Raw genomic sequence first — 25,688 nt, 5'->3', positions numbered from 1 at the left:
TGCTATTGGGCTTTGTCATTGATGCTTGATACTCTTCCTGGGCCTCAAATGTTTCTATTTCTGTGCATGCTTCTTATTTTCCGGAGTTATGATTTGCAAATAAGATCTTTGCCTACCTGTAGAAGCTGTCATGTATTGACATCAGGAACGTGGTAATGCTTTTAGATTTGTATTTTGTTAACTTCTCTCTTTACTGTGAAAATTCTATCAATGTTGCCTATTAAGAAAAAGAAACAAACAAACGGAGATGTCTAAAGTGTGGTAATGTAAATATTGTGCGATTCTCCAAAGCTTTCAATTTGAAAATGTTTTGTTATGGCATCCCCGATCTTTGTTGTCTATTTCCAAGTCCATGCAAATGACTATTTAGAAGTAGTGAGATACCCAAGATGGATAACTTCCAGATTTTGACTAAATTTTTGCTACAAACTGAAAAATTGACTACTTAGAAATAGTGAACATACCAAGTTGAATTGTAGTATGAAGACGTCCAATTGGAAAATAAGAGTAACCTGGTTGGAAAATTTTAATCAAGTTCCACGCTTATACTAGTCTTTTTGGCTATGTCAAAGGTTGGTTGGAATGCATAAAGATTTAGTTGAAAAATAAAAGTAATCTAGTTGGAAAAGTTTGCGCTCTAGCTAGACTTGGACTGAATTTTTACAATAAACTAAAATTATGAGTATTTTCTACTTTGCAAGTATTGTTAGTGTAGGTTTTTAGTTCCAATGACCGTATGCTTTAATTGTAGTTTTACATTCCGACTGTGGGCCATGCGGACCATGCGTATGGTGCTGAATATATTTTAAAAAAAAATTCAAAGGCAGGTTGGGAATACATAGAGATTCAGTTGGAAAATAACTCCATTGAAAAATTTTAAGCTCTAAAGACTAAATGTTTGCTATAAAATGATATAATGGCTATTGAAAATATCATATGTGGGTTGAGAATAGTGGATATTCAGTTGGAAAGTAAAGATAACCCGCTTTAAAATTTCAAGTTTTATAAATCAAAGCATTTCTAATCGAGTTACTAAGAGTTTTAAGTAGTTTACTGGGTTTTTTCCCGCTTATTTTCCTATTTTATGATTTTTCAACTTATCCTCTATCACTTCAAACTATTTTTTTTGGTAATATTTCCAACTAACGCTTCAACTTTTACTATTAATATAGATGACTAGTTCTGGCATTTGATATATACAATGAAGACACTTTTTACATATGGTATGTAAAATGGTTTTTTTTTCCTAGGTACAAGTATCATCTTATTAGAGATGATTATGTTCAAAGTATTATTAGACACTAAATATAAACAGTTCTCCTAACAAAAATTTAAGCATTAATTTATCACATTGTGAAATATTAGCTGCTTTTGCTATACACGTACTCAATCCTGTTAGTTGGTTGTACGGTGAATTTTAACAGTTATTGTTATTACATCTCATATGTGGGTAACATTTGTAACATGGGCCGAGTAATATCGGAGTTTGAGGTAATTCACAAATGAGAAGAAATTCCTAGTTGAAGTTGTGACAGACAGAAGTTTCACTCTCTTTGTTGTTCAATGGAATGTTGAACAAGTCACAAGACTCCAAAACAAAGACGTTGACTTAACAAGTGCGTGTCAGAAGTTTTTAAAGGGGAATTGGAAAACTTCGTGTGACTTAACAAATGCGCGTGTGATGCTACCAAATATTAAAATTAAGTGAAAAGAAATTAAAATAAACAAAACAAGATTTTATCAAATTAATTTAAACAAATGTTAAAAGGACAACTTAGAGTCACCAATTCCTTACCAGTTTTTTAAATCTTTTTTCATTTTGATATTAATTTGGTTAATCTAGAGTATAATTAGCTATAAGTGTCTGTTTCTACTTATAACCCTCTCTTAAATTAATTATATAATCTCTCACATAATTATTTAAGAGGCTAAACAATTCGATCTCACACATCAACAATTATACGGGATAATTAGGTATATTTCTATCCTGATTACAAATTAGATTATCATCTAATCCCATATTACTTAATCTAAGAACTTAATTAAAATCTCATTTGTTAAGAAAAACTTTAACTTGCAAATTCACGATTAATAATTAAGTAACCAAAATTTACCACTAAACATTCTCAATTCAGTAAAAACAGCTCAATCCATTAATAAGTTCATGGGTAAAAAAAAAAAATTAGCTACACATGATTTTAAATATAATCATGTCAGGAACAATAATTCCAGATTCAAAATCATGATAGAAATAGAAAGAAATATTGGAAACAAAACACTGTTTAAAGCTCCTATCGCAGCTCGTGCTCCTCTGATCAAAACCAGTCGACTCCTAACTCTAATGAAGAAGAAGATCACGGTCGATGAACCAGATTCGGCCTCTCCCAATGTCTGCCTCCTCCCTCTCTCGCTCACTGAACCAGTCGAACCCAAAGAACAAGAGAAGATGACGTCCAGTCTCCTTACGATGAACAGTGTCGGCCTTCTCCTCCTGCAGAACCCGTCGGTCACCGCCGGAGGTAGAATATCCAGTCGCGCCTCTCTCTATGAATCCCCCTCTTTCTCTCAACCCTTCGCTGCTACCTTTCCCCAGGAACGCCGCGTCCTAGAAACGCTGTCGTTCCGTTTTAAATTCCCAAAGTCAAATTCAAATTTTTCTTTCTCCAAACGGTGCGCCTCGGCCTCTTCCAAATTCAAAAACTTCATTCTCCTCACCTAAAGAAAATGACGTCACCTATGCTAAAGGTCAAAGAAAAGGAATTCATAAAAATAAATGGAAGAAACAAAATAAAATACGAATAACTTATATATTTTTCTTTTGTTTCAGAACCACTTTTTATTACTTATTTATATCTTAAACTAAACGATTTCTATTTTGATTTAAAGCTATGATACTCACACTAAAATCCCCCAATTAATGCCCCAAATTGATTTCTCAAATTAACTCTTAGAAATCACTTAAAAGTAATTGATAACTCTTCAAAATATACTCAAAATATTCTTCAAAAATATTCAAAATGAAGATTTAACAAATGCGCGTGACTTGACAAATTAGTATATATAAACAAAGCTTTTAAATCGCCAGCCATTTACCAAGTCAACTGTGTATGAAGAAGTTCAAGTAGGAGATTTATAATGGGAGGACAGTTCAATCATAATTAGAGTTTTCTTGCTGGGTATGGAAATGTAGGAAGCATGACAAGTGTGGACAATCTGGGAGTCTCCACTTCCCTTTGCTTTGTAACACTGGATTTATCACTATACATACATATATATATGGTTGTGATGATCCTTTTTCATTTAAAACGATTATACTGCAGAAGAATGGAAAATCATCATTACTGCGTACAAATGTCGTTCATCAGCAGGAGAATCTTTACCTGATTGCTCAATTCTTCAGCTTCCTTGTAAGAACCTGACATATACCACAGATTTTTCATCATCATTCTTATGCGGTGAAATGGATACTGAAGTGCAATTATCTGATGATTGTGACGAGTGTCACTACCAGAAGGGAGGCCACTGTCCAGCTGACAAAAACACACTAACTTCTATGGAAATAATCGGATAGCTAATCAGTATCTATGCCACTCATTAATGCCCAGGGTTTTGCGTAATCCCATCTCTTCTAATCTTATTAACATCTTATGCAGGTATAATATATACAGTAGGAGTTTTTGTTCTTATAATACTAAAATGTCCCATTGCTCTGAAGATTTTGAGCAAATTAAACAAGAGGTAAGGAAGAGGAATTCTGCATGGTTAAATATTTATTTTTTCATGCGTCCATATTTAATTTGATAATCATTCCATGCAATTACGACGCTATTTTTGCAGCACGCAGCTATGTATTTCAAACATGACCAAGAAAACAATCCAGTTGAAACAAAATTTAATTTCCTTGTCAAAAATTTTGTTACCCGTAGTTTTCAAAAGTTTGAGCCCCTCCTAACACGTTTGACCAGTCTTCGCTTTTCATTTTAAAGTCAACATTCACTGCAATGAAGTCCTCCACTATTCTTAGTCTCCGCTTAATCTTCTGGTGGTAACTAACGGTCCCTCACTAAGCACAGAAACACAGATAAATCTTCCACCAAGCTAAGTAGCCATTGAAGTTCGAAGGAAAAGAAGTATCATCTGACAGAGAAATGTCACCCCGTGTTTCCATGTTGTTCATTCTGAACCTTCTGTTCTTGTTCGGAAATGTTGTGGGTTCTTTGAACCCAAGGTTCCAAGCTTGCGAGCCCCAAACCTGCGGAAATGGGCAAAACATAACCTTCCCCTTTCATATCAAAGGTAAACAAGAGCCCTCCTGTGGATTGCCTCATTTCGGCCTTGTCTGTGCTTCCAATGGCTTCCCAGTGCTCAATCTCTCCAATACTTTTTACATCGTCGATGAAATTTTCTACAATAATCACTCTCTTCGGGTCTCCAACCCTAGCTTCCAACTCTCCAATTCCACGAACTGTTTCTCCCCCTCCACCAACCTCACCACCAGCATAAGGTTTACTTTGGCTCCGAACCAGAAGGAGGTGCTGCTGTTCTTCGGTTGTGACTTACCGTCGCTGGCGGAGGAGATGAAAGCAAACGTATTGGGTTGCTTTGAAGGGAACAGAACGAGGTGGGTGTTGGGTATGGCGGTGAATGACGAGGAGAAGAAGTTGAAGTATGCGAAGGATAATTGCAGAGATGGGTCGACGATGAGGACGGTGGTGGAGAATGTGGAAGGAGGGATAAGAGAGGCTTTGAGAAGAGGATTCTTGTTAAAGCAAAGGAATTGGACGGTGAGCGGGTGCGACGCATGCCAGAGCAGTGGAGGGACGTGCGGCTTCGACTTCGATGCTAACGGCTTCAGGTGCTTTTGCCGCAATAGCGATCAGCTTGCCAGATGTTCTTCTGGAGGTTTGCTCTCTGTAACGATACAAAGTGATTAATCTTTTGTGATATTTAGGGGTATTTGGATGGAATCAAAATCATGATTTTTAAAGTATTTTTACGGTATACGAAGTAAATATGTGAATAATTTTATCTCGATTTGCACAAAAATACTTTTCAGAAACACTTCTGATATTCTCCAAACACCCCCTTAATAGTATTTGTTTTCTAAAGATGCCTTTTGTTGAAAAAGAAGAGAAAACCTAAAAAAAAAAAAAAGTGGGAGAGAATGCTTTTATTTTTTCCAGGTTGATAAAACTAATTAAAGACAAAAATTAAAAACTCTTACTCAGTTTTAAGTTTTTTAAATAAAAACATTAGTTAAAGACAAAAATTAAAAGCTTACTCAATTTTAAGTTTTTTAAATAAAATATTTTTTTTATTTCGATGATGTATTTAAAAGTGATTTATATATGGGAAAATATATTTATAGTTTCATCAGATTTTGAATTAGGTCCTTATATTTTTTTTATTGAATTTTTATAGTTAATTTTGTTAAATTCACAAGTCCTTCCATCACTAATGTTGCAAACACTGCTAACCCACAATGGCAGTGCTAATGAAAGTGGCCATAAGAGTTCACCAAAAAAATTGCGATGGGTACAATGCTGAACGCCAATCCTCACTATACTCTGTCTTGGCGTAATTGAACTTATAACAGCATAGAAGCAGCGTGCCCATGTTGATGAAGAGTAGGATCAGTCAAAGAAGCAGTCCTTCTTCACTCCTTCTACATGTAATCGAGCTCATCATGGTTAGCTTTAACAGATGAGAGAGAAAGGTGATAGAGAGAGAGACATAAACTTGGGAGAGGGGAGAGAAGCACACTACCCGATCATCCTCTGCCATTGTGAGTTAATGATGTTTGCATGAGTTAATGATGTTTGCAACATTAGTGACAGAAGGACTTATAAATTTAACAAAATTAACTATAAGGATTCAATAAAAATAAAATAAAATTATAAAAACCTAATTCAAAATCTGATCAAACTATAAGGACCTGCAAGTATATTTTCCCTTTATATATAAAATTGAGATCTCTCCTTTTTCTTTCTTTGTTTTTTCCTTTTAACCTTGACAAGTAGTTTATCGAAAAAGAAAATGAAAAAAACATCGTCATTAAGGGGTCGACGTTTGGATCTTTCGGTGCACAATTAAATATAAATTATAACCAACGTTAAGATTTTAATTGGGTTCATCCTGATTCCTAGCTTATTCCTTTTCTCCTTCGCCCTAGCTTTTAGGATCCTAAATTTCAAGTTTGTAAGTATTCTCCGCGTGTGTCAAGTGTTAACTATAATTTCCTTTTTCAGTTGGCAAGGAATCACGGAGGTCAGTGGTTATAGCCGCTACAGGTGATACATTGTACTTGATTAACATTAATTTATTATTATTATCGCATCAACTGAAAACATCAGCCCCGAGGTCTCATAACTGTTCTCACGATGATGGATGACCGAAAATATACTAAAACTGATCATGAAATTAGAATTTAACATGAAGAGAGTGAGAGAGATGTTAATCTGTAAGCTTTTTATATATGATAAACATAGTTGAAACAAGAAAGAATCCTTACGGAAACAATGTGATAGTTAAGCAGTATTTATGTTAGTCATTAACGGCTACAAAATTTCGGATAATCTCACCTCCTATTGATCACAGTTTCTGCAGTTGCAATAATGGGAGTTTTTGTTCCTATAGTCTACTTCTTAAGAGGGCTATGTTTTCTGACAAAATCACTATATTCTGGAACAACAAATCTCAAGCTCATCAAGATTTTGAGGCCTTTCTAAAGAGCCACAAATCACTTGCCACAAACAGATATACCTACTCTGAGATAAAGAAAATGACCAATTGTTTCCAAGAAAAATTAGGGCAAGGAGGCTATGGAAGTGTGTTCAAAGGGAAGTTACATGATGAGTGTCTAGTTGCTGTGAAGGTTTTGAATGAAACAAAAAGTAATGGGGAGGAATTCCTCAATGAGGTAGCAAGTATAAGCAAGACTTCCCATGTTAACATTGTCACTCTTCTGGGACTTTGTTTTGAAGGACCAAAGAAGGCACTTGTTTATGAGTTTATGGCTAACGGATCGTTAGAGAAGTTCATCTTTGAAAATGAAGCCAACCTCCTTAATGGTAACCTCCAATTGAGCTGTGAAATATTGCATCAAATTGCAGTGGGTGTTGCACGAGGACTAGAGTATTTGCACAGAGGATGTAATGCTCGGATATTGCATTTTGACATAAAACCTCACAACATTTTGTTGGATGAGAACTTTTGCCCAAAGATCTCTGATTTTGGATTAGCAAAAATATGTCCTAGAAATGAAAGTGCTGTATCCATGTGGGGTGCCAGAGGAACTATCGGATATATTGCTCCTGAGGTATTTTCTAGAAATTTTGGTGTCGTCTCTCACAAATCAGATGTTTATAGTTTTGGGATGATGGTTTTAGAAATGATTGGAGGAAGAAGGAATGTTAATGTCAATGTTAACAATACTAGTGAAATATATTTTCCTCATTGGATTTACAAGCGTCTAGAATTCAATGAAGACCTTGCACTGAGGAGCATTAGAAATGAAACTGACCAAGAGAGGATAAGACAGATGGTTATAACAAGCTTATGGTGCATACAAACTAACCCTTCAAACCGTCCAGTGATGAATAAAGTGGTGGAGATGCTTGAGGGCAGAGTTGGGACCTTGCAGGTCCCACCTAAGCCTTACTTATCATCTCCTTCAAGATCACCATGCTCTTTCTCTTCATCAACTCACTGATTCCATGGTTTTGTCCTATGGGGCAGTTTCATTAAGGCATGATACTCCAAGACCCATATGTTTATGTTTCTGTTTGTGCTTGTTATTTTCTAATAAGACCCTGCTAATGCACTGAGACAGCAAGAAAATGGTGACTGTTAATTTACATCATTGCTTGGTAACTTTTCTGTGCATGCTTGTTATTTTCTGAAGTTATCAATTGCAAATTAGATCTCTGCTTGCCTGTAGAAGCTCTCATATACTGACATCAAGAACGTGGCAATGCTTTTAGACTTGTATTATGTTAACCTCTCTCTTTACTGTAAAAATTCTATCAATGTTGCCTGCTAAGAAGAGAAACAGACAAACAGAGATGTCTTAAGTATGAAAATGTAAAAGTTCAGCAATTCACCGAAGCTTTCTATTTAAAAATGTTTTTCTATGGCAACTTGTTTCCCAATCTTTGCAGTCCATTTCCAAATCCATACAATAGTCTTAGACTCGGCTATAATAACCAAAGATTTTCAGTGTTTTCTTGCGTTCATCTTATGGCAATATTTCTACCTTGCATCATTTCTTTTTTGGATATACACTTTCTTTTTATCATTTCTACATTCTTATTTACAGGAACAGAGACAAACAAACAGAATGAATGCACCAATTTTGAGGAACTTGAATCTATGTTTGATTTTAAGATACATATGAACTTCCAAAATATCTTCGTTAAGACTTGAGCACAATGCTATGAAATATTTTAACTTGTTTTCTCACTTTTACAGAACCGCGGAATTTTATCATTGAATGTTGCTGTATGCTGTAGAAATAATTCTAGGCATGTAAGTGTTGATCATATTGAAGAGCCAGTTGTCTCTTAATACATATAGGAAATTCTTTGGCTGAATCCCACTTTTGATTCTATGCCTGTGGTTCTTATAGCTTAGCGACTTACAAACTAATCTCAGAATATCATGATATGTTCTGAACCGTAATTTGAAGATAGTATTATGATTTAATTCAGAACGAAACAAACATGAAGTCTCTTGTATTTGTGCTGTTCTGTTGTCTAAAAATTAGTTCATGGATGTTTTTAACAATTCGGCATCGCATTATTAACTACTAACGGGTCACCTAAACCAAGAACTAAGCTGAGGTATTTTCTTCGAGTTTAACAAGTTTTGCATCTGAGCAATTGTCAGATATTCTCGTCAATGTTTTCAACAAGAATATAACGTGATTATATATGGTAGTTTTATGGTAATTTCATAAATATGAATGGTCGAGCGCATTTCGCAGACTTCGGAATGATAGGAATTCAAGCAGCTCTTGGAGTTTTCCATGTTCTTGAATTATCGTCATTATGTTTGGAGCACTCTAATATCATGCAAAATCAAAGATTTTTGTTCTGGAAAGCTTGAGGAGGTGAAGAGCGGCAATGGGTAATTTGTTGATGAGATAAGCTGATGTTTAGAAAGCATCTTCTCAGAATTTTGCAAGTCAAAAAGAAATAATCTAGACATCTTTCGCTCTTCTCATATGGACAAGAGTGTGGATAATTTCCCTTTTCGAGAGAAACAGGTAGAAAAACCTCTAATCAATTAAACTAATCCAGATGGGCATTTAGAGCATATAGTTCTTTAAGTTCAACCTAATGCAACTCAATATCTCAATTTTCGCTATTTAATCGTTAGTTTCTACATTCCATGACTTGTTACACCATAGTTAAGATGTTTTTTTGGAAGGTGTGGGGAGCAGTTTTATTAAATGACTGAAACTTCAGGGATTAAGTTAAGCAAATTAAAATTCAGAGATGGACCAGCTCAAAACTACATATATAAACGATTAATTTTTTCCTTTGTTAAATTCGTAAGGTGGCCTATTGTTACTCTCAATAACAATCACATGGACGAGTTTGAAATGTTAAAAGCTTTCAATTTGAAAATGTTTGCATATCGCAGTGAATGAATCAAGATAAGGGAGTTCGATCTTCCCAACTAAATAATGGGAGGCTAATTCTGAAAAACAGAGGTTTGTTTAATAGTATAGTTTTCTTCAATTTGTTCGAGTTGCTTTAGAGACTGACATTGAATAATTCCAATCTGGAGCAATATAATCGATAAAATTAATTCAAGTATTTCAGAGCATGCCTAGAGTCCAACGAATAATCCAATATGCCCACGCAATGTACAATCATAAGACAAACACTACATTGTTATACAATAAATGACACCAGTTGGAAGAGAGGAGTGGCCTTCTGAGAGAGAAGTTTTTCAAGACTCCAAAACTGACTCCCTCAAACATATATGTAGTTATTAGGATTTGAATATTAAATAATATAAATCATATAGGTAATACTTCTTTTCTGGACTCATATATTTTGTTATTCACATAATATCCCCATTTATATTGGGATAGTGGCTTAATCTACAAAAGTGGACTAGGTATAACTCAACATTAACTTTGCATAAAAGTTGGAGGATTCTCAACTAAATATTTGATTCATCAGAAGATAAACTTCATTCAAAATTAAAAGTGATAAATAAATATGAAAGTATTCTTAATTTCTATAAACGGCACAAACAGACATGGACTCCAAGCTTAAAATTCTTCAGCTTCATCCTCGAAAGTATTTTACAAGTCACTGTTGACTGTGGATCTAACATGGAGTTAGAATTCCACCATCTGGCTCCTTCCTGCATGTTTCCTTAGTATTTGCAATCCTTTTCCAAGTCAACAAAACAATCTTAAACTCAGCTATATAAGCAAAAGCACTTTATTGTTTCTTTGCACACATCTTTTGGTAACATTTCTACTTTATGTATCAGTATATCCTTTATTCTTATATTCTCTTCTTTAATTTCCTCTCATATCGTGCTTTTCTTGCAGGTGAACCAGTCCAAAAAAGTGCTATAACTTGAAGAAAAAGCAAACCAAATTGGGATGATTCCACTTTACATGTCTCGCTTCCTCTTGTATTCTGAACTGGTGCTTCTATTTCTGGCTGGACATGGAAATGGAAACCATGACAAGTGTCCTCGATCATTTGATTGTGGAGAACTTGGGAAGATCTATTTCCCTTTCACAAAGGCAGAAAGACAGGATTGTGGCTTAACGATGATACATGGCTGCGATGATCCATCTTCGAATAAAACGATTCAACTGGAGAAGAATGGAAGGCCATTCAAGCTTACAAGCATCATTCTGCAGGATAATTCTATTACTGTTACTGATCTAGATCTGCAGCAGAGGTTGAAATCCAAAACTTGTGAAATTTTCAACAAGAATATCACTTTTCCTCATGCCTCTCCTTTGGTTTCTTTTCATATCAAACATAGCATAACCTTGTTTAGATGTGATCACAGCCTCAACATTAGCCCTCCTGCCAGTGTTTATAGTCATGCCTGCCATAACTATAATATCTATTATTACCACTTGAACAAGCGTCCTCTTGATCATTACCAAAGATCTTTCTCAGCTTGCTCTGTTGTTCTGCTTCCAAGTAAACACCAGAATCATACCAAAGATCTTTTATCATTCTTAACTGCTCAAATGGTCATTGAAGTACAGTTATCTGATGCTTGTGATAAGTGTTACAACCAGATAGGTGGCCAATGTCGACTTGACAGCAATAGAAACTTCTATTGTGACAGAGGTACGTGGATCTGCATGATTCTTGTAACTCGGCTTGAAACAGTTTTTTACATTTCAATTTTTGAAAACAACTGCTCACAAACATTGTGACCAAGAACATAAATATTACTCAGAAAACCTTAGAGGTCTCTTGATAGTCCGTTATTATTTTCCAACTCAAGACTTTTTTTTTTTTTTAGCATATCCGTATTCTGGGTTTGAATTTCTGAAACTCATAATAATAGCTACTTGAAATTTGAAATACTTTATATTTTATTAGCATTTTAACAATAAACCAAAGAAGTACTACCCCCAATCTGTAATACAAGAGCTAATTGATTAATTTGAATAGATTAAGACAAGTAGTTATTTGTAATAAATACGTACTGTCTTCTCTAAAATATCATTGCTAATTGTGTATACTCCTCCGGTCCTAAATATAAGATCTATTTTATAGTGTAATATACACTACAAAAGGAGTATTAGCTAGAACTATCATTTGATAAAATTTTTAACATGTGCAACTACTACAAAAACTACCTTGAAAAAAATAGATAAATATGAGAGATAATGTGGATTGGGATCTTATATTTAGGATCAAATTAAATATCAAACTAACTTTTATATTAAGGAGTAGGGATAGTATTTTTTCTTACCAACATAAGACTGTTCTTTCGTCAAGCAGGAAATAGCACACAAAGTATGCTTTCTACTTATTGGTGCTGGTTTAACTTATTCTATTTAATTTGTTTGTTCCTCGCAGAGAAAACTGGAAAAACCGTGCTCATTGGGACAACAGGTAAAACAATTTGTCAAAAACAGCATTGTCAAGATTCAGCTGTTTAAATGCGTATATATAATTGCTTCAACTGTTTATTGTTACCTTTCACTTCAACTCGTGTTAGAGCATAAGGTTAAAGTAATAATCATGTAATTTGCCATAGCATGTGAGTAGATGATTCTAGAAGTATGCACGTCCTCTGCATTATTCTTCTTTCTCTTCATGTCCATCTAATATTCATTTTCTTTTAACTATATTGGAATATAAATACAATATGAAAGACCAGGCTTATTATTGAGGCTTCTTTCGTTATTCATTGAAGGATGAAAATAAATACTACCTCTGATCCTTAATATAAAAAGTAATTTGAATTTCGATTTGATCCTAAATATGAGACTCAAATTTATCTTGTCTCTTATATTTATCTTTTTTTTTTTCAAAGCAGCCCTTATAATAGTTGCACATGTTAAAAGTTCAATCAAATGGTAGTTCTAGCTAATACACATGATTAGTCAGGGTATTTTAGAAAAGACAACACCTAATTATTACAAATAACAAACTCAACAAACTTTTAACCTATTTGAATTAACCAACTAGCTTTGCATTAAAAACCGAAAGTAGCACTAAAAAAAGCTGTTACTTTGGCTAAAAGTCAAATTAGTGATTATTTAATATGATTGGTAGCCTTCGTATGCATGCTGTTTCTTGTGGGGCATATCTTTATCCGACATTCTTCAAAATTTTCACTTTTTAATTATTGTAGTGGCTTCTTCTGCGGGACTTGCTGTGCTATTGTTCCTGGCCTTTTGCTCTAGAAGAAAGCTTCTTGCTCTTGCTTCATCCAATCTCTTTTGGAGGAAGAGACATGCAACCCGTCAAATAACTGAAGCCGCTCTGGAGCAACATGGACCAATCTCTTGTAGACAGTACAGTTACTCTGAGATAACGAAAATCACAGACTGTTTCAAAACCAAATTAGGCAAAGGAGGATTTGGAACTGTATATAAAGGGAAGCTACCAGATGGGCGTCTTGTTGCGGTGAAAGTGCTAAGTCAGTTAAAATGTATGAATGAGGAATTCATTAATGAAGTTGCAAGTATCAGCCGGACATCTCATGTTAATATTGTTAGCCTTTTAGGCTTTTGTTTCCAAGATTCGAAAAGAGCTCTAGTTTATGAGTTTATGTCTAATGGATCTCTCGAGAAATTCATATATGAGAAGTCTGATTGCAGCATGGCTGAACACCAATTGGACTGTCAAACTCTATATAATATTGCAGTTGGTGTTGCTAGAGGATTAGAGTACTTACACAGAGGTTGTAACAAGACCAAAATCCTGCACCTTGACATAAAACCTCATAACATCCTACTCATAAGGAGTTTTGCCCGAAAATTTCAGATTTTGGACTCGCTAAAATACTGCCAATAAAAGATTGGATTGTGTCCATATTGGAAGCAAGGGGTACTGCAGGATACATTGCTCCAGAAGTATTTTCAAGAAACTATGGCGACGTATCTCACAAATCAGATGTCTTCAGTTTTGGAATGGTGGTTCTAGAAATGGTTGGAGGAAGAAGGAACATGAATGCTGAAGTTGATCATTCCAGTGAAATTTATGTTCCACAATGGATTTATAAGCGCCTTGAACTGAATCAAGAACTAGAATTGGGATGCATTAGGAATGATACTGAAAAAGAAATGGTGAGAAAAATGATAATGGTGAGCTTATGGTGCATACAAACTGACCCTTCAATGAGACCAGCAATGAGTGAAGTAGTGGAGATGTTGGAAGGAAGCTTGGAAACCCTGCAAGTACCTCCTAAGCCGTTTTCTTTTCTTCTTCACAACTCCTGTTCATTCCACATCTCAACTATGTGAGATTGTGCAGTTATAGGATTCCCTTTTGTTATATATGGGTCTGTGTTTTATCTGTTTTACGTTTTTATAATCTTTTCCTTTTGAAAACTGTAATATGCAATTTCATTTTTCAATGCTTTAACTCTAAACATGTTTGCATTTTCTCTTTCTTTTCATATATCATCAAGCATAAAAAATTTCAACATTTGCATTGACAGATGAAGCTCTGTTTTCTGTTTGTTGAGAAACGGGTTTTTCTCTTTAGGGGCAAGGAATATTCAGAATTGTCCAAAGAGTAGAAGACATAAGATTGAGGAAAGCAAGGTGAAAACTTGCCTCTTTCAAGCTAGAAATTTGGCTCCAAATTATTACCAGCTTAAGAAATAGAGAAAATTATGATCATTTTTAAAAAATCAAAGTTAACATAAAAATTTATGGAACTAGCACTAAATTTTAAGAAAGTAATTATGAGATTTTAAAATAGATGATTTTAAATAATAATATAATAACTTCCTTAAAACTTATAGATATTTGGAAAAACAAATAGTAATGCGTCTCATGAACTATGATAATGATTTTAATCCTTAAAAATATGTGTGAACATTTTAAGATTATTTAATCTAATTTTTTTAGAAAAATATAAATATCATATTCAAAATCATTTAGTTGGGTCTTTCTTTACTGCATTCACTGCTTTGAGTAATGAGCTATTTCTTTTGCTTAAGAAAAGGGATGAAAGACCAAAGACCCTCTTCAACTGAAAACGAATTGGTAATTTTTCTTAAATTGACTTGGATGATAGAGAGTTATAGTGCATGATAAGAGTTGATGGAGTTTATTGCTGGTAAAAAAAAAAACAGAGAATTTTATTATTTGGCACTTAATTGTCATGACTCATAAGCTTTGGGCATCTATTCCATTTACAAGAAATAATATCCCCACATTGTTTTCCGACTTATCAAGAAAAAACAAATATATTATATATCCCCACAATTGATTTTTTTTTGGACCGAAATCCCCACAATTGATTGATTTTTTTTTTTTGATACAACCCCACAATTGATTGATTGATATGTTTCTTTTATATCTTCCAAACTACTGTCATTCCTTCTAAAAAGCATATTCTTCATAATTGACGACGAAATGACACTTTAGGACTTCAAAAGGGTAATAATTACAGTTAAAAGAAGATGTTAATGAGAAATTGCTGAAAAAACAGGTTAGAAATAATACAAGCTTGGTTGAAAATGATGAAAGGTTTTCTTGGGTAAAAAGGATGAAAAGTTATTTGAAAAATAAAAAGAAAATCATAAAAGCCGAGTTGGAAATTATTTTTAATACATTTTTGTTTTCGCAAGATTTTAAACTTTAAAGTATCAGGAGCTTAACCCAATTAATCTCGTAGCAAAATAATAATCCATTTTGAAAATAATTAAATTTAGCTAAAAAGTTTTTTTTTTTAATATGGCAACGCATTAATTATTTATTACATCCTTTTCTTTTCTTCTTATTTAATACTTTTCTAGTTATTAATATAGAACCTAATTATTGAGTTAATCTTAGTTTTAAATATAAGACATATTTTCATATCTATCAGTTTTTTTTTCAAATTACGCCTATTAATAATCCATTAATTATAATTAAGTAAACAATAGAGGAAGAATATTAAAAATGATGATTACGGTTTTTTAGAAGAAAAAAACATGTAATATTTCTTCTAATTAATTAATTATAATTAATTAACTTACCTAAATTTTTATTCTAATCAAATTAGTTAAATAGATCTTATATTAAATATTAGAGGAGTATTGACGTAGAAAAGTATAATTTTTTTTAAATTTTAGACTAAGTTAATAAATTTTAAAATTTTCTTTGATTATGATGAAGAATGTTAAAAATAATTTATGAATAAGATTGTACGGATTCCTGTCTTGACGAAAACTTATTCCTGTATTTATATCTTTAAAACACTTAAATATAAAAAGCACAATATTTACATTAATTTTTTATATTTTTTATATCAATGAAAAAAATATTGAGAGACATGTGATTAAAAAACCTGAGATGATCAATATGTGCAATTTGATTTGACTTAAATATTTTTCATATAAAAAAATTTAATTTAAAAAGATCAAGCGATCCTCATGATTGTCCGTGGCTGTGGAGCGCGGGGGAGCGCATCCCGGTTTGATCTTGCGTCGATCGATGCAGGCCCCTTAGCCGTGGTTAGAAGGATGGCGTCGTCTTTTCACATGCAGCACGTCCTGCCCCAAAAGCTGCTAATATATTCGCACGTATAAGCAACGTCCTCATGTACCGTCTCTGTTTCTTTAACCGCTGACTTTTTTTTCCCAAAAAATAATAAATAAATTTAAGAGAAATTAACAAAAAAAAAGAAAAAAAAAACTAAAAATTACTAAATTTTAAATGAAGTTTAGTACTATATTTTATTTGGAATTAATAATATTAAATTTGTAAATAATAATAAATTTTAATTGACATTTCTTATTTGGTATTTACGAATTTATAACTTCTTTTTTGCCATGTTTCCTAAACTTAACGGTATTTTTAATATAAAATTTAATTAATTAATTTGAATAAGTTAAAAACATAATTAAATTAGTTAATATGATTTTTTTAAATATTGTAATTATTTTTTTAAAAAAATTTTCTCTTTCTATTACTTAATTATTATTGTGAGAGCATCCATAAAGTTAAAGGAAAATGACATATATAAGAAGGGTTAAGGTGCACCCAGCACCCCCAAGTATTTTGTCAGGTGCACCCAGTGGCCTAAAGTAATTTATGGTGCAATTTTACCCTCAAAGTAATTAAAATGATTCACCGATATCTCATGCTACCAGATCTGTTAGTTTGACCGTTAAATTGATAAGTCAGCACAAGTTTGACCAGAAAATCTGACGTAGCATGTCTAATAAGCAGGTGATGTGAAATTTTTTTTGGGTTAAGGTGCATCCAGCACCCCAAGTATTTTCCAGGTACACCCAGTGGCTTAAAGTAATTTATGGTGCAATTTTGCTCTCAAAGTAATTAAAATGGTACACCAGTATCCTATGCTAACAGATCTCTTACTTTGACTGTGAAATTGATGAGTCAGCACAAGTTTGACCAAAATAATCTGACTTGGCATGTCTAATAAACAGGTGATGTGGAATTTTTTTCGTCTTCCACTGCTTTGTTTTATCTGTTAAGTAAAATGCTCTTTCGGTTCTTGGAATTTTTTTCAAAGTAAGAATTTTTTCAGAGATACTCCTCTAGTCCTATTATAGGGTAGAGAGAAAGATATTTTTTGATCCTATTTATAAGACACTGAAAGAAATTTTTTGTATGGATGTATAAATTTACACCTCATTTATTATGTATTGACTTTGTTTATATGAGGTTATAATGTATATTAAATAGGGATAAGTTGGAAGTTATTAAAATTTAAATGAGAGTTAATGAAATTTAGGATTTTCCTTAGTCTGTGTGAAACATGCTGGAAGTGTCTTATAAATAAAACCAGAAGAGTAATATTCAGACAAAACAATGAAATTAACAAGAAAAGTCATGTCACCGTCACCTGCTTATTAGACATGTTAGGTCAGATTATTTTAGTCAAACTTGTGCTGACTCATCAATTTTACAGTCAAAGTAACAGATCTGTTAGCATGGGATATTGGTGCACAATTTTAATTATTTGAGGGCAAAATTTCACACACATAAATTACTTTAGGCCACTGGGTGCACCTGAAAAATACTTGGGGTGCTGGATGCACTTTTAACCCCGAAAAAATTTCCACATCACCTGCTTATTAGACATGCCACGTCAGATTTTCTGGTCAAACTTGTGCTGACTCATCAATTAAACGGTCAAACTAACAGATCTGTTAGCATGGGATACGGGTGCACCATTTTAATTATTTTGAGGGTAAAATTGCACCATAAATACTTTAGGCCACTGGTTGCACGACAAAATACTTGGGGTGCTGGTGTGCACCTTAACCCTATAAAGAATGCTGAAATTAGGATATCCCATTTTGAAAAGCTAATGATTAGAAATCACAGAAATTAGGATATCCCATTTGGAAATAACTTTTCTTTATGTGATTTCTAATCTTGTTTCTTAAATTGAGATATCTAAATTTCAGTCTTTTTTATTTTATCATTTTCTCTAAAATTAATTTAAAAAATTAATAAATATGTAAAATAAATTTTATATATAAACTAACATTAACTTTTAAATTAGATTTTACTTTATAAGCAAAGAGGAGGAATATTTAATTATTTGCATGAGTTAAGTTGAAATTTTTTTAATTTTAATTTTATCAATGCTTTCCTCAGAAAAAATCCTATTTCGTCAGGGATTTATTTTATCGCCATTAAACCCTACGCGTTCATTTAATTACACACATTGTCACTACCATGAGATAGTTCTTCTACATCTAACTGCCTCGCTCATTTATCGTTCAAAACGACAAACCTACTTCTCTAATTCGTTCCACGAGCCCCATTTTCGTCTTGCTCTGTCTCTGCATCTCTACTGCAACAATGGTGGCACCCCTTTACTTGGCTGCCTTCTTCTCTTCACTTTTCCATCTTCTTCTTCTTGTTCAGAGCTCCAAAATCCCAGACTTGGAAGCTCTCATGGCGTTTAAAACTTCTTCAGATACGTCCAACAAGCTCTCAACTTGGAACCCCAGTACTGACCCTTGTACTTCTTGGTCCGGCGTATATTGCCTCCATGACAGAGTCTCGCGGCTCGTTCTTGAAGACCTCGATCTCCGAGGCTCTTTCGAACATTTGACTTATCTAACTCAGCTTCGAGTTTTGAGCCTGAAGCGAAACCGCCTCTCCGGTCCCATTCCTAGCCTTTCCAATTTCACGGCCCTGAAACTTTTGTATCTCTCTTACAATGAGTTTTCCGGTGGCTTTCCGGCGACTGTCTCGTCGCTTTTTCCGCTTGTACCGTCTTGATCTGTCACACAATAACTTGTCCGGCGAGATTCCCGCGACGGTCAACCATTTGACCCACATTCTCACTCTCCGTCTAAATGAGAACCGTTTCTCTCCGGCGACATTCCTAGTCTTAACCTTCCTAACCTTCAAGACTTCAATGTCTCCGGGAATCGACTGTCCGGCCAAATACCAAATCACTGTCGGGTTTCCCCGAATCGAGTTTCGCTCTAAATCCGTCTCTTTGCGGAGCTCCGATGCAGAAATGTGCCAACTTTGTGGCCGAACCCAGCAAACCCGGATCTGAAGGAGCCATTGCGTCGCCATTAACGCCGCGAAGCAACCCAAGAACACCAACTATATCGTCCACACCGAGCTCAATGCCTGCAAACGAAGCAACACGTCCCAGAAAATCCAATTCATCAGCAAAAATAAGCCCCATTGCTCTCATCGCCATTATTCTCGGCGACATTGTGGTCCTCGCAGTGGTCTCCCTTCTGCTGTACTGCTACTTCTGGCAAAACTACGCCGCGAAATTGAAGGACGGAAAAGGTTCGAAGCTAATGGAGAGCGAGAAAATCGTGTATTCATCGAGTCCGTATCCGGTTCAATCGGGGTTTGAGAGGGCCGAATGGTTTCTTCGAAGGGGTGAAGAAATTCGAGCTAGAGGATTTGCTTCGAGCTTCAGCGGAAATGCTGGGAAAAGGGGGGTTCGGGACGGCGTACAAGGCGGTTCTGGATGACGGAAGTGTCGTCGCCGTCAAGAGGCTCAAAGAAGCTCAGATTGGAGGGAAGAAAGAGTTCGAGCAACAAATGGAAATTCTGGGAAGATTGAGGCATCCAAACATCGTTAATTTGAGAGCTTACTATTTTGCCAGAGACGAGAAGTTGCTGGTATCTGATTACATGCCCAATGGAAGCTTGTTCTGGCTTCTTCATGGTACGTCAATTTCATTTTACTGCAATGATTACTATCTCTTTTAGTATTTATCATGAATTTGACTGCTGAGAAAGTTGGTGAACAAGAAAAATCATTCCGACATAGATGAAGAACGCCGATGATAGTTGTGAGGACCAGTTGAGAGGATTCTTGTTCTTACTAGCTCTATTAAATTATCGTTAATCATTACTTTTTAATTTGCCCCACTTGTTACTATCTTCGTGGCCAAACTGGGTTGAATAATAATAATAAATATCCAACACCAATACGACAGAGTAAGACACCCCTAATTGTAGGGTGCAATGGATCTAGTTAGTTTTAGAAGGTCGTGCTTTGGCTACTTTTTAGAACATCAAAGTTGGACCAGAATATTTACGCAGAAGCTAAAACACGGTTTGAGGATTTAACTGCTCATTTTTGCATTCCCCTGTCACGATGATGTACTATGGAGATTATAAGCATTAAAGCTGTAGCTTAGATAGGTCCATTTAGAGCTTCTTCCTTTTTTAATTATTGAAGTTGGACCATGTGATTATGAATGATGGATTGTTTCCAACTTGTCACGGCGTACCAGGATTGAGGAAAGCAGTGGCATTTTTCTATTCTATTTTTCCTGTACGTTTACGAGCAAACTGTTGCAGACGAAAGCAACTGTTGAAAACGCAGGAGCCTAATCAGTGTCTTCTTTTTCCAGATCTTCTTTTGCTTTTTGTTCTTTTCCAGAAACATGTCCTTATGCTTTTATCTTTAGTCCCAGATTTTCCAGGCATTATGACCAAAAAAGAGTGCCAAGGGAGCCACCACACCCATTTGAACCCTTGCCCTGTTTTCCAAAGAAAAGAAACTAGTGACAAATTCGAATTATACAAAACTTATGGCTAAATTGTTAACTTCGTTTCCGACAGGTAACCGAGGGCCTGGCCGTACCCCACTGGACTGGACCACAAGGCTTAAAATAGCAGCCGGGGCGGCGCGTGGAGTGGCTTTTATTCACAGTTCATGCAAGTCGCTTAAGCTCACCCACGGTAACGTCAAATCCACAAATATCCTCCTCGACATGGCGGGAAATGCACGCGTGGCAGATTTCGGGCTCTCCATCTTTGCGGGCCCCACCGCCACTCCGAAATCTAACGGCTACCGTGCCCCGGAGGCTCTCGACGGACGGAGATGCACTCAAAAATCCGACGTGTACTCCTTTGGCGTCGTCCTACTGGAGATTCTCACCGGGAAGTGCCCATCCTCCGTGGACGGCAGCGGGTACGGCGGCAGTGCGATGGTAGATCTTCCGAGGTGGGTACAGTCGGTGGTAAGGGAGGAATGGACGGCGGAGGTATTCGATCTTGAGCTGATGAGGTACAAGGATATTGAGGATGAGATGGTGGGGCTGCTTCAGATTGCTCTGTCCTGTACGGCCGCTGCGCCTGATCAACGGCCCAGCATGAGCCACGTGGTGAAGATGATCGAGGAGATTCGTGGGTCGAGGTGGGGCCGAGTCATGACACGTTGGACTCTGGGTCCGATTCACCTTCCGTGTCTGAAGATGCTTCCTGAAGTTCCTCTGTTAGCTTTTCTTCAACCATTCTCTGAATATCAGTCACATTGTCCTGTATGGGATTCTGATAATCAAATCGATGCGAAATGAAAGTTTTTTGTATTAGCTCTAAAATTAAGTTCATATCTTCTTTTTTTTTTCCCCTTTAATTCTTTTCTCCTGAGGAGAGGGTTCTAGGACAAAAACAGAGTGTTACGTCTTGAATCAGCAAAAACAGATTTTTATTCTTACATGACCCAACCAGAATAAAGTATTCTCTTTTTTGAGTGAGAAGGGGAAAGCAGTTTTGAATTTATTCCTATTCTCCAGATTGATAGGCAAAGTTGCTAGCTTTAATGTGAAGTTTTCTTTTTTTTTTTCTAACCATTAAAGAAGCAAGGAATAGATATTCGAAATTCGAAGTTCTTGCTCTGCCTTATGGCTTTGGCATCTAACTTTTATTGTCTAATTAGTAGGACAAGTGGTCCAGAGTACCACATTAAAATTCACTTCCAAGATCCACCTGTGAGGTTTTATACAAAAACACGAAATTCAGTGCAAGAACTACAAACAGCTCCAAGAAATTCGGGTTTATGTCTCGTCATCCTGTATCTCTTTTTCTTTTCTCATCTAGGGAAGGGATGAGAAGAAGAAGAATAATGACGGAAAGAGAAAGAAAAAGAAAAAGAAATGACGGAAAGAATAAATCAAATGATTTCTTTCAAAGAAGCGCTCCCAGGTCACTTTAGTTTTCTTAAATTATTGCTCCAATGGAAAGCATTCGGATGTTGACCATGAGTATTTGAGAAATGCATAACCCTAGGAGCAATAGTGAGAAGCTTGGCAAACTAGAAGGCGAGAACTTTCTAGCAAACAAGAAGCACGCGTTGGTTTCATGACCCCCATTATACTTGCACTTCTTGTTCCTCAACTCTCTCCAACAACCCAGGAGTCACCTCGTCCCTCGAGAACCGGGTCGGATGGGGCCCACCCTTGGACCAGTCAACCCAAGTCAACGACCTATTCGAATTCCCCTCGTAGAAATTGATGCTCACGAACGTAGGCAAGTAATGCTCATCCGCGTAACAATCACCATTACAATACTTCTGAAACAGAGGGAAGTACACTCTGTCCGACACAACCTCCAGTGCCAGGTTTCTGTCCATTTCGAACCATTGTGACCCTTTTCTCCATTGTCGGAGGGACACACGTGGGAGCATCCTGGGACGGTAACGGCCACGACCCACCCAGCTAGGGTCGTCGTAGGCCATGACATAATTCTGCTTGGAGTTGATGAGGTAGGAGTAGACAGTGGAGAAGTTGAACAGAGGAATGCAGGATTCCGACAAGAGGACGAATCGCTGGTTGGAGATGTCGAGGAGGGCGTTCGCCAGCAGCCGCCGCCGTTCAGCTTCGATCATGTTGACGTTGCCCCATTGAACTTTCTGTTTCACAAGTGATGAAGATGAAAGTGTTAGTCGGTGTTGATTTTGGTTGACCCAGGCCCAGCTTATTAGGTGAACTAACTAATTATAAAAGCGTCATGTAGCTATGGAGAGGTCCCACAAAAACATGCGAAATAATGATATTTTTAAGAAGAAATTGTCCAAGCTATAAGCGAAGGAATTGAAGTATCTCTTTCGTTGAAATGTCTGAGTTTTGCCGCAGGATAGGAATATTTCCTTTTAGAGGCAAAATGCAAAAAGGAAATGAAATATAACCTAGGAACCTATGTTAGGAATTGCAGGTTGACGACCTTGGGAATGTTTTGGTCAAAAAGCTGTTGTTTTGGCCTCACGAGCTACCTACCATGCTTGGAGATACACGTGGGACACACAGCTCTGAGGCAGATCTAATGAGATTAAACGTAGCATATGGGATAGGACCAGTTGATGGAGATGAACGTGATGATCAATGTGACTGTCGTACTAATCAACAGAAGAAGTTCAGTTCACAAAGAGGATAGGCCTCTGTTTTTTTCTTGCTATTGCATGTTGGACCACCGAAATGGAATTTGCTTTCTTGAAAAATACATGCATACATATATCTTTCTAGCTTACCATTTTGACCATAGCTATATTTTCTTGACTTTAAATGTGTAAGGGTAAATTGCGTATAGACTGTAAATTTATGACCCTGTATGAAATTATGAATCCTTTGTTGTCTTCTCTGTTTTCTGTTCTTCTCCCCCCCCCGGGGTTATCTATTCTGCTTAAGCCTATTCTTAGCCTCTTGATTATTCCTTCGTTCTATTACAGAGATTAGAGGAACAATTTGAATACAATAAAACAAATGCATAGCTGATGTGAATAATATTAAAAAAGGAAAATGAACTCAAAAATGCGAATAAAATGAATATAAGCTTATTGTCGTGATTCAGATTAAGGCAAAGATAGTACAGATGACTGCCATTATTGAAAATATTGTTTTCGGTTGTCATTATTGACTTTAACTGGACACTAAATCTATGATCGTGTTCATGTGAGATTATAATATAATATAAAGCATTAGCGTCTTCCTCTGTTTTGTTCTGCTTTCTCTACTCTCATGGCCTCGTCACTGGTTTTCTCCTACTCTGTTCCCACTTATAGATAAAATCAACTAGCTAGTATGCCTACAAATAAGGACGTAGTTATGTTTTACATAGGTTTAATAAAGTCATCATTTCAAAACAAAGGACATTCACATTCTCATATCGCTAATTTTCCAAGTCCAAGTCAATTTATTAACCATATCATTAAATAAAAGTAATGAAGGAGAAACAAACTGACCTTGCTAGGAATTCTGCGGCCATGGAACACCGGGCTCTCGGGGTCGGATCCATTGTAAGACGGGTTTGAATGGACATAGATTGAGTAATAGCCTTCATGTCCTTTGAAGAACATCTCCCACAGAGGAGCCAATGCACAGGACCTTTTGTTAAGAACAAGAAGGCGACTTTAGGAACACGTTGGAAAGGGTAATCCGCGATCCTAGGAGACATCGAAGCCCTCCATAGAAGCTCCTTATCGTTCATGTCGTGCATGGCCACAGGAGGCTTAAGATACTCCTTCAAGGAACTACTGTTAGACTTAGAGGCAGGAACATTAGGCATTTCTGGTTGTGGTCTCTGAGATATTGGCACGGGAGCTAATATCCTTGGTGATGAGGATGAAGAGATTGAGAACCGAGTGAACTCCACACTGAAGTTGCAGTTCTGAAGGTAGAAGCTGATGATAATCCCTAGGGTTATTCCACAGCCCAGAAGGAGCAAGTGGGGAAGAAGACGAACCCGGTGGTTGTGAACATTGAAAAGCTTTGAAACTGATGATTGTACTGGGTATTGATTGTTTTGGCTCTTCATTTCTGCCCCAACAAAAGAAAACTGCAAAATGAAGATCAATCCTTTGTTCTTGTGCTATGATTTGCGATCTAGCAGAGGCTCCGAAAGATTATCTTATCAGCAATACTTGATATGATATCTTTATGCTCATCAAGTCATAAAAGAAGAAAACAGAACAAATCTATATGAAGTAAGGATTCCAACAGAGAGATAGAAAGAGATTCAAATCCTCAAGAAGGTGAGGACGATGATAATCTTCGATACCCACTTTGAATATCAGCTTTAATCTGCTGAAATAACAACAGATTCTTAAGAAAGATCAAACTTTAGCCAACCCAGAACTCGGTTTCGTTGGCTTTGATTATATGCCTCGTTGTTTCGGTTACAAGAAAACACACGCAAATAGTCAGAGAGAGACAGAGAAACGGATATGTTATGTGCGTGTGTGTTCCCCTTATATATTCGTGATCAAATAAATTTAGATCATTATTATTTTCGCTGAAACTTCAAAGAAAACGCATTGGTTTGTTGTTGTTGATCTGTGCCGCCTTGTTACTGGTTCCTGCTAGGAGGATATCCAAAAGACGTTGACGTTTTTTGCGGAGTTTATGACCGTTGAAAGTTATGTACGACGTCGACTAAGTTACGAGAAGCCGCCAGCCCAGCCTCCTTGTTAAGACGTGTTTGTTACTCGTTTTTCTGGTACTCCTTCAATAATTCAATTCCTGGGGACAGAAGACGCTTTTTTCCGCCAAACAAGTGGCATTTGCTAGAAGAACACGTGAAGATGGAAGCATCCTGAAGAAGACTTTTTCAATCCAGAATTCGGTAATTTTCTGATTAATTCTCTACCAATCAAGATTACATGGGGAAAATGATGTGACTGATGGAATTGGAAACCTCAGGTCAAGGATTGTCATGGAAAAAGAGGAAAGGATTGAGAAGAATCTAGAACTGCAAGATTTGTTTGCAAATTAAAAGATTA

The 25,688-nt window shown here is 36.0% G+C and overlaps 2 protein-coding genes and 2 pseudogenes across 2 annotated transcripts; 3 read left to right on the top strand and 1 right to left on the bottom strand.

The window, feature by feature from the left end:
- Positions 1-4,148: 4,148 nt before the first annotated feature.
- LOC114736036 (LEAF RUST 10 DISEASE-RESISTANCE LOCUS RECEPTOR-LIKE PROTEIN KINASE-like 1.2) lies at positions 4,149-4,934 on the top strand. Its single transcript, XM_028923819.1, has one exon. It carries the CDS (start codon positions 4,149-4,151, stop codon positions 4,932-4,934), a length of 786 nt encoding a protein of 261 aa, XP_028779652.1.
- Positions 4,935-6,655: 1,721 nt separating this feature from the next.
- Positions 6,656-7,711, top strand: LOC114736035 (rust resistance kinase Lr10-like). Its single transcript, XM_028923818.1, has one exon. The coding sequence runs from the start codon at positions 6,656-6,658 to the stop codon at positions 7,709-7,711; it is 1,056 nt and encodes a 351-aa protein (XP_028779651.1).
- Positions 7,712-18,473: 10,762 nt separating this feature from the next.
- On the top strand, positions 18,474-21,401 carry LOC114736034 (probable leucine-rich repeat receptor-like protein kinase At1g68400; annotated as a pseudogene).
- Positions 21,402-22,121: 720 nt separating this feature from the next.
- Positions 22,122-24,734, bottom strand: LOC114736040 (glycosyltransferase BC10-like; annotated as a pseudogene).
- Between the last annotated feature and the right edge of the window lie 954 nt (positions 24,735-25,688).

This window comes from Neltuma alba, unplaced genomic scaffold (genome assembly GCF_004799145.2).
Source record: "Neltuma alba isolate B1F8T4 unplaced genomic scaffold, ASM479914v2 tig00013287_pilon, whole genome shotgun sequence".
NCBI classification, from domain to species: domain Eukaryota; kingdom Viridiplantae; phylum Streptophyta; class Magnoliopsida; order Fabales; family Fabaceae; genus Neltuma; species Neltuma alba.
The sequence above is the reverse complement of the archived record's forward strand: the minus strand, read 5'-3'. Positions and strand labels throughout refer to the sequence as shown.

Coding starts and splice junctions, on each gene's coding strand:
- LOC114736035 (XM_028923818.1), top strand. CDS start 6,656: ATGTTTTCTGACAAAATCACTATATTCTGGAACAACAAATCTCAAGCT.
- LOC114736036 (XM_028923819.1), top strand. CDS start 4,149: ATGTCACCCCGTGTTTCCATGTTGTTCATTCTGAACCTTCTGTTCTTG.